The sequence below is a fragment of the Amblyomma mixtum genome, chromosome 3 (assembly GCF_055824585.1).
Source record: "Amblyomma mixtum isolate Tamu chromosome 3, ASM5582458v1, whole genome shotgun sequence".
Lineage (NCBI taxonomy): Eukaryota > Metazoa > Arthropoda > Arachnida > Ixodida > Ixodidae > Amblyomma > Amblyomma mixtum.
The window spans coordinates 323,467,104-323,476,343 of NC_143014.1; the positions used below are offsets into that span (position 1 = coordinate 323,467,104).

At 56.2% G+C, this 9,240-nt stretch overlaps 1 protein-coding gene across 1 annotated transcript; it reads right to left on the minus strand.

Annotated features, from left to right (window-relative positions):
* Positions 1-1,067: 1,067 nt before the first annotated feature.
* Positions 1,068-8,630, minus strand: LOC149355781 (uncharacterized). The gene is made up of 3 exons (XM_089575353.1): positions 8,546-8,630; positions 1,674-2,101; positions 1,068-1,087 (listed from the first exon to the last, which is right to left on the minus strand). Exons 2-3 carry the CDS (start codon positions 2,098-2,100, stop codon positions 1,068-1,070), a joined length of 447 nt encoding a protein of 148 aa, XP_089431479.1. The 5' UTR covers position 2,101; positions 8,546-8,630.
* Positions 8,631-9,240: the final 610 nt, after the last annotated feature.

Here is a 9,240-nt window from a genome sequence, read left to right on the forward strand (position 1 = left end):
GACTAGAAACAGCCCGAGAGGCTATTCATCTTGCCTGTCAAGTATTGTGGCAGGAGCTGGCGCCACGTTACATGAAGGTATGTATAACTGCACATCGAAGTAAGTAGGAAAGCTGTATACTTTAATGCCGAGCTCACGTTAAATTTAAGAAAGAATGTTTTATGTAATTAGCAGGTACAAAAGGCCGGCGTTACAAACTTCATGGGGATATGAGGTGTTCTATGAGGCCATATCAAATTTCTATGTTTGAAAATTCTGCAATCTAGTTGTTTCCGCAGGCGCCGTGCCATCTTGTCACAGAATGACTATGGAGCAGCGCTCGAAAAATTGTCACAGGAATTTTAAAACTGCATATATGCGCTATTTCAGGCACCCAGTGAGAAAGAGTGGCTGGAAATCGCAGCCGCCTTTTGGCAGCGTTGGCAATTCCCGAACTGCCTCGGCGCTGTCGATGGCAAACATGTGCAAATTGAAAAGCCTCCCAATGCAGGCAGCCTGTATTACAACTATAAGGTGCGTATTCAATAAATGTCGGACATTCTGTGTCCACGGATTCATGGCACAAACATCATTCAGCTGTATATGCGGCTCCATGGTTCTTAATGCAGTAAAACTATGCCTGTCTTCTTGCAGGGCACTTATTCCATCGTTTTGATGGCGGTAGCCTGCAGCAGCTACTTGTTTAGACTGATCGATGTCGATGCCCCAGGACGTATCAGTGATGGCGGGGTGTTAAAGCGATCGCCAATTGGCAAGCGGCTAAATGCAGGATTGCTGGATATGCCACCATCAAACCAGCTGTCAGGCTCCCAGACAACTCTGCCAATGTCTTCGTCGGGGATGAAGCATTTCAACTTCGGACCAACTTCATGAGGCCATACCCAGGTTCAAGAGAAGCAGCTTCTGAGCGGGTGTTCAACTATAGGCTCAGTCGTGCACGGTAGGTCTATGCAGCACTGTTCGTCTGTTATACCTTTATTTGTGTTGTGTACGATAGCACGGCTTCGAAATTTCTTCGAACATTTCAGGCTTAAAATGAAATCATAATCTTTGTACATTTATTTCCTTTACATTGTGGGCAATTCCTCTGCGCGGGGACGCACAGGCAGTCACTCGAGGCAGGACTTTGTACAAAGGGTTTATTCTCACATCAGGGGGGCCGGTCGTCGTGGCAGCTGGGTCAGGTGGTCCTTTCGGCAGGGCTGGTCCAAGAGCAAGAGACCGCGAGCCTCTCCGGTCTCGCCTTATAAAGGCTTTCTCCCAGCCTCTCTCCCCCCGCCCCCCCACTCGGGAAGAAGGGGTCCGAGACCACCCACGGTGAGCGGCGCGAGATTTGACTTGCCCGCGAGCAGACCCTACATCTCCCCCCCCTCAAACGTCCGTCCCGGGGTCCGCCAGCAGGCGTTCGATGACCTCCGGGTCCGGGTCCATAGAGTCGTCGCAGGGGGGAGGGGTGCTCGCCGGGGGGCCGCTCATCGCTGGCTGGACGGGCTCCTCACGAGCCGCCTGGGGGAGCGAGGCGCCTGGCTCCGCTGGGGGCCCTGCCGGCAGCGCCCTCCAAAGCTCCTCGGCCGCCGGGGACAGCAGGTCTGGGCGGCTGGACTGGAGGATGCGGAGGGCCGCCTCCTCCGGGCGCCCCTCTGCAGTGGCGCAGCGGGGGAAGGCGCTGCAGCCGCCAAGCGCTTTTCCGCCGCGAAGGGGCTGCTCCTGGTCCCGCCACCTGGACCGCGCGCAGTAAGAGATGGCCGCTCCGTTGGTGACCGTGGTCCAGGTGGCCACGTGCCGCAGGACCCTGGGCCGCTTGGGTTGCGGCTGCTCGGCGGCCGAAGCGCCGGCTGGGTGCTGAGGGGGGCCCTGCGCCTGGTCGTCTCTGGCCCTCTTGCGTTGGCCTGCACCACTGGGAGGTGCTCTCCAGTGGTTAGGCATGTGGTTTGGCGGGCGGTGGCGGCCACCGCGGCTGTGGAACCTGCGCCACTCGCGCGGCTCCTGCCGCCAGCCGGGTGGCGCGCCTTGATGGCGGCCACCGTTCGACGGTGGTCTGCCTTGCCTTCTGGAGTCCGAGCCACGGGCGTCGGTCCGCTGGAGCTTCCTAGAAGACATACTGAGAGGGCGAGAGCACTGCGAGTGATAATTGATCGAGAGACACGGGTGCTACCTGGTCCTCAGGTTGTAGCGTGGGTTGCGAACCGCACCGCTACCTGCTCGTCCTCCCGGGGGTGAGATCGCCGCATCGCGCTGATTTTCCACCGCTTCGCAGCCATCGTCCTTGCGAAGGTGGAAAGCCTTCAAATCAGCGACATGCACCGGACCGGCGGTTTCGCCGTTTGTCAACAACCGCAACTGGTAGGTGAGCGGCGTAGTCCGTGCCGTAACTTCGTACGGCCCAGCCCACTTGTGCGCTAGCGACGCGGCGAAACCGCGCGCTGCGTTACTAAGTGGGTGCGTTCTCTTGAGTACTAAGTCGCCCGTGTTGAAAACGACGTGACGGCGACCTTTGTTGTACTGATCCGCCTGCTCCATGCGCGCCACATCGAGGTTTTCGCGGGCTGCTCGCTGCGCTGCCTCCAGGCGCTCCCGGAGCCTTGCCGCGTACTGCGAAAGCGGAGGGGGCGCAGGCCCCGCCGCGTCGAGTAGGGCATTCTCTAGCGGAAAAGCGATCTCTCTCCCAAAATTCAAGTAAGCGGGTGTAATACCCACTGACCTGTTCACGGTTGTCCTTGTAGCGAACGCCAGTTCGGACAGCCGCGCGTCCCAATCTCTGTGCTGCTCGGTCGTCGCGACCAGCATGCTCTTCAGATTTCGATTCACCCGCTCGGTTATGTTGCTCTGAGCGTGGTAGGGACTCGTTCTCCTGTGGCGGATTTGAAGCGCCCGACAGGAGTCTACAAAGACTTTGCTTGTGAAATACGAAGCATTGTCTGTAATCAGGTCGGAAGGGAAACCGAAACGAGTGAAAGTCTCCAACAGTTTTTTCCAAATTCGTTCCGACACAAGCTTCCTAAGGGGGAAAACCTCAACCCACTTGGAATAGTGGTCCGTTATTACCAGGATGAATTGGTTTCCGCGTGCGGACCGAGGGAGGGGTCCCATGATATCGCACGCGACCACTTGCCACGGGTAGTTGCTAACTACCGCCTTCATCATGCCAGCGGGCTTGCCCGCCCGAGGCTTGGCTACCTGGCATACCGGGCAGGTACGGGCGTATCCCAGCACATCCTTTCTCATGCCTGGCCAGGTCGCGACACGGCATAACTTGTCGTAAGTCTTACTGCCGCTGCCATGGCCTGCCAGCGCTGAGTCATGGAAGTACTGCAGGAACCGTTTCCGCAACCTTCTCGGGACCACGACTCGGAAAGGGGATGCTATCGCCGCTTCCTCGTCAAGTTGGGGAATATAGCGGAGCAGCAAGCCATCATCGCCCAGCAGATACGCGTCGTACTTGCCCTCAGCGTTCCCGGTGCAAGCTGCGCTGCTCGCAAGCTCCTTCAGCACCCGCTGGCAAAGACCGTCTGCTTTCTGGGCCTCGATCAGCTCTTCTCTACTGACCGCTACTCCCCAAGACAGATTTCTTTCTGCCTCGCTCCTAGGCAGGCGAGCGGTCGCCGCCACGAGCTGCTGTGTTTCCCTTCCGTGACAGCACCGTGCGGGACCTTTGTCCGTCTCCTCTCTCTGCAAACAGGGCGCGACACTCCCGTCCGCCCTCTCTTCCTCTCCAACAGCGGTGACGCCGCTTTTTACAAAGCTGGGCTGCGCCTCTGAAGCGCTTCCGCCAGCATTCCATGGTGCGCGCGATAAAGCATCGGCCACCTTGTTCAAGCTGCCCCGGCGGTACTCGATGGCGTACGCGTAACGTTGCAACGTCAGCGCCCATCTCGCGAGTCTGCCTGCGGGGTTCTTGAGCCTCTTTAACCAAGACAATGCCTGATGATCTGTCTGCACGGTGAAGACCGCTCCGTCTAGGTACATGTCGAACTTCGACAATGCGAACATGATCGCCAGGCATTCTTTTCCGGTCACGGAGTAATTCCGCTCCGCCGATGTGAGCGTGCGACTAGCGAACGCGACAGGACGCAGTTTGCCCTCGTGTTCCTGCAACAAAACAGCTCCAACACCGTAGTCACTAGCGTCTGTCTGCAAGACAAACTGCTTGTTCAGGTCGGGGAGGCGCAGACTAGCGGTATTCGCTACCGCGCGAACCAAGGCAACAAATGCGTCACTCTGTTCCTTGCCCCAGACCCACTTCGAGCCTTTACGCAACAGCAGGTTCAGCGGCCTTGCAAGCTCCGAACAGCGCGGGATGAATTGCCTGTAGAACGCAACCATCCCTAAAAACCTCTGCAAGCTTTTCACATCCATGGGGCAGGGGTAGTTCAGGATTGCCTGCAGTTTGTCATCATTCGGTCTCAGTGTGCCATCATCCACGACAAAGCCCAAGAGGTTCACTCTCTTCGATGCCAACTGCACTTTCTTTGGATTAATGGTTAGACCGGCACGTCTCATTCTATCGAGAACGGAATTCAGGTGAATGAGGTGCTCCTCGAACGACTGTGAGAATATCACAACGTCGTCGAGGTACGCCATGGCGTAGTTGAACCTTGCATCGCCCAGCACGATGTCCATCAGTCGCATGAACGTGCTCGGAGCGTTAGACAAACCAAACGGGAGTCGAGTAAATTCGAAGAGCCCGCGGTGGCAGGTGAATGCGGTTTTCTCAATGTCACCTTCGGCCACCTCAATCTGCAGGTACCCTCTGCTTGCATCTAGGACTGTGAAGAACCTCGCGTTCCCTAACGCGTACATCACAGCCTCGATCGACTGAAAAGGGTACGCAACCGTAGGCGTCAGTGAGTTGAGCTTACGATAATCAACACACAGCCTGACCGATCCATCTTTCTTCGGCGCTAGAACCACTGGGGACGCCCAGGGACTTTGTGAGGGTCTCACCGCACCGGTGTCAATCATCTCGTCTAGGGCACAGTCGAGAAGCTGCCTCTTATGCGCACTTAACGGCCTCGGGTTACACCTGAAAGGGCGCGCATCACCCGTCTGAATCTCGTGCTGAAGCAGGTCGGTTCTGCCCGGTTTCTCCGTGAAGCAATCCGAAAACGGGAGTAAAGTTTCCGCGAGCCTTCGGCGCTGACTACTGGGTCCTGAGAAAGACGCAATAATCGCTTCCAACGGGCCACCGTCTCTCAGCGTCTCGAGGGAGCTCACCTGCCTTTCTGTAGCACAGGTGTGGACAACCACCTTTTGTGCAGGACTGCCGGGCAAGGATGCGCTTTCGAAGGGAATGAGGGGGGCGAGCTGGCTGTAACGATAGCCATTCTCCCCCATGTCGAGCACAATGCCTTCGCTCGAGAGAAAATCCCTTCCCAGAATTACTGGTATCGACAAGCCAGGCAGATAGACGAAGCGATGTCTCCGCTTTCTGCCGTCAAAACGCATCGTAAGACGCACTGCTCCCTTTGCCTTTGCCGCCCCAGCTGCTAAGCTTAACGGGGTTTCGGCCGGTCTGACACGGATGTTACCTATCCGGCAGGCCTCGTACACCTCGTCACCGACCAGTGACAGCGTTGAGCCCGTGTCTACGAGTGCAGAGTAGCATCGACCCGCTAACTGCACTAGCATAAAAGGGCTTGAGCGCGGAACGACTCCCTGAGCTCTACAGGCGAGCGGGACAAAGGCCTCCCTGTCGCCGGCGCGGGAGTTCTTTTCCTGACTAGCGACTTGACAACCATGAAATTCTCCCGCTGACGGTGAAAGGTCGGTGCCACCAGACATCACCGCCAGCGCCTGGCGTTTCCCTGCATACGCCTAGCTTGGCATTCGCGTGCCACGTGGCCGGGCTGGTTGCAATTCCAGCAAAGCCGGTCATTCACCCGCCGCGTGGACGGAGGACCCCTCGTTCCACGAAGCGATTGGGGACGGCTCTCCCCTTTCTCCGCGCATTCCTGACGCTCGCTCCGCGCGTGGCCTGTGAGACCGGCACGGCGCCGCTGCTCGAATGCGTACGGGTCAAGCGCGCGAGGGACAACAGGGGGTTCCGCCTGCCTTTCCACGGCCATTACCTCGGCGCGCCGAGCCCTCAACTCGCATTCTCGGCCTCCATCCCATGCGCATCCCGGTTCTAGCGATTCGGCCGGCCTGGGGGGCGGCCGGTAGCGCAGTTCGGCGAGTAAATCCGCCTGCACGGTCTTGGCCTCCTGCGCTAGGGCCTCGAGGTTTGTAAAACTGCGGCCCCGCAGATACGGCTTGAAGCGTGGATGGCACTGCCTGATCACACGCGCAACCTGATCTCGGTCGGTTGCCATCGGATCTGCCCTCTTGTACAGCTCCTGCATTGCGCGTACGTATTCGAGGAGGCTTTCCTCTGGGTGTTGGGTGCGCAACGCGAGCTCATCCCAACGTTTTTAGATCCCTTTCAGTTTGCAAGCTCCCCCGCGCCGCGCCCGAGAAAGCGGCCCCCGTCCGCTTCCACTCACCACGCGGCGCTGCTGTCGCTGTCGGCCCGGAGGCGCCGGAGCGCTCGCGCTTGGCAGTTGCTGTGACAGCCTGTTCTGATCCGCGATAACATTCGGAGCGAACACGTCGAACTCAAATCTGCTGTACTTTTGGAGCTGTCACGTTGAAACTTCGGTCTCATGGCTGAAGAACTGTTTCGCCTGACTAGTAAGGGTGAGATAAAGAGCAGGCTGATGCCAGTCCGCAAAAAAACCAATCGCTTGCATTGCGATTTATCGCATCACGTTTGCGACGTTTAGCGCTGATGATATGCGTATGTTGGAGTAGAGCTATCAATATTTCTTCGGGAGAATGCACGAAACATTATGAAAGGATAAAACTAGCGATGTTCCGCTTCTAGATCAGTCACGAAATTCCGCGCTATATTATCAACGAAGCAACGCACATACGAGCAGCATTTTGCACGTTCTTTAGAATGCCAATTTCAGTGAACACAAGCATAAATGCAGACACACTTAACTGGATGCAGGGAGGGAATAACTATAGAAGAGCTTTTTGTTTGCAATGATCGCACAGACAGGAGCAGTGTACTGCACTTTCATTATTAGAATGTTAATTTCATTGAACACAGACAAGCATTAAATGCAGACACACTAAGTCGGAAGCACGGAGGGAATGGCTATTTGAAGGCGAGCTTTTTTATTTGCAATGACAATATTTTTCTGTTCTCTATCCGACGGTTCACGTCTCTCGCCTAGAAGTGGACGCGTATCACTATGACAAAATGCAGCACTTGGCATGTGAAAGTGGCCATATGCTCTGCACATCCAAGCCGAACAAGGTTTTGCAATGCAAGCTCGTCTAGCAGCTCCCAAAAAACGTCCCTTTCAAAAACGGGACCTTCCTTCAAAGAAATCGGGAGTGCTTTGTTTACAATGTTGGTAAACTCTAGCATCTTTTTGGTGGGATGCTTTAAGCACCCTTGCTTGAAGCTTTTGTATACTGTAAGATAAGCGTCACTGCCAACAACTGGCACAGGACAGCTGATATCTTCCATGCTGATATCTGCTGGCTGCTCCAAATCAGGCGGCGGCGACCATGGCGTAGACGCGAAGGGCCACGCTGGTCGGGCAAACAGCGTGGCGAGCGCCACCGCACGGAAGGAAACGGAAAGGCGACAATCCGCGCACCGCAGCTTTCAAACTGAAAGGGATCTAAAAACGTTGGCTCATCCAGCATCCGGCGCTCATAATCAGGCGGCAAGAACTCGGCGCGGAAACGATCTTTGAAGTCCGCCATCGACTGGAAAGTCGGCTGGCAGCGCCTCCATCTCGCCGCGCTCTCGACGAGTGCTACAGGCAGGACCTGCCCTAGCATTACGTCATCTGGGGCGCCCAGAGCCGTCTGGTAGTCCTCGAGTTGTTCTAAAAACTCGTGGACTGATTTAGCGTCCGTGTACCCGGAAAAGGAGGGGACCTCCATATTTATCCGCGGGCGCGATGCTGTCGCCGATGCTACCGATGCTGCGGCCTGGTTGGCGCCAGCCACCGAACCGAGCTGACGGGCTAATGCGGCAAACATCTCAGTCACCTGCCCCATTACGGCCGCCGCGTCGGCCGTCTCACTACCGGCTGCCCCGCCATCCAAAGCCGTGGCTGAAACATCCTTTCTGGGAGGCATAGTTCGCGCTAACTGTCCGGCCGCACCGGCTAACTGCTCATGGCAACAAGAACATTGACATACACAACAATCTATCTACAAACACGCGGAAATACACAACACAAAACGCCCGAAAACTACATAAATAACACAAAACCCCTAACAAATTTACAAGACTACACAAGACGCTACCCCGCGAACATTCCGCCTGACCCGCTCCTTAACCCTATCGGTCCGGCGTGGCCCCGAACAAAGAGGGCCTGCCACGAGTCTGGCTGCACGTCCCAAAATCGGCAGAGAAATCGTCCACAAGGTGTTAATTAAAGCCGCACGCTGGGCGCCATTATTTGTGGGCAATTCCTCTGCGCGGGGACGCACAGGCAGTCACTCGAGGCAGGACTTTGTACAAAGGGTTTATTCTCACATCAGGGGGGCCGGTCGTCGTCGTGGCAGCTGGGTCAGGTGGTCCTTTCGGCAGGGCTGGTCCAAGAGCAAGAGACCGCGAGCCTCTCCGGTCTCGCCTTATTAAGGCTTTCTCCCAGCCTCTCTCCCCCCGCCCCCCCCACTCGGGAAGAAGGGGTCCGAGACCACCCACGGTGAGCGGCGCGAGATTTGACTTGCCCGCGAGCAGACCCTACAACACGAAACAGAGAAAGTTGATTTCGCAGAACAGAACCGCTTTCTTAAGTTAAATTACAGAAAATTACATTTGGGCTAGCTGTTGAGCACAATAAAGTTTTCTGCTCATAATTCGACGGAAGTCCGTCTGGTTGGTTTCTTGATATAGTTGACAGAAAAAAATGACGCCAAACAATATTTTGTTTTCGCCCAACATTTCGGCACCAACTCGGTCCCTTCTTCAGGGGTGACTAAAGTGTGCCAGCAGCAGCGGGGTGCTGCCTTCGCAGAAAAGGTCACCGTTTTCGCCGATCTACCGAAGAATGGCTACACACGTAGCTTTATTCAACGCGTTCGGGCTGGGAGGACAGGGGGAACAGCCAACAATGAAACAACGAAACGCGCGGGCGTGGTGCTTCCATGCGTAAGGGGAACCAGCGAGACACTTGCTCGCATTCTGGGAAAACATGGAATATACCGAATAGCCTTCGAGGAGGTGAA

What these genes read in the sequence shown, in the direction of transcription:
- LOC149355781 (XM_089575353.1), bottom strand. Translation starts at nt 2,100, where the DNA reads ATGTCTTCTAGGAAGCTCCAGCGGACCGACGCCCGTGGCTCGGACTCC. An exon ending in CGGCGGAAAAGCGCTTGGCG is followed by an intron (nt 1,088 to 1,673) that starts GCTGCAGCGCCT and finishes GTCCCCGCGCAG; the next exon opens with AGGAATTGCCCACAATGTAA.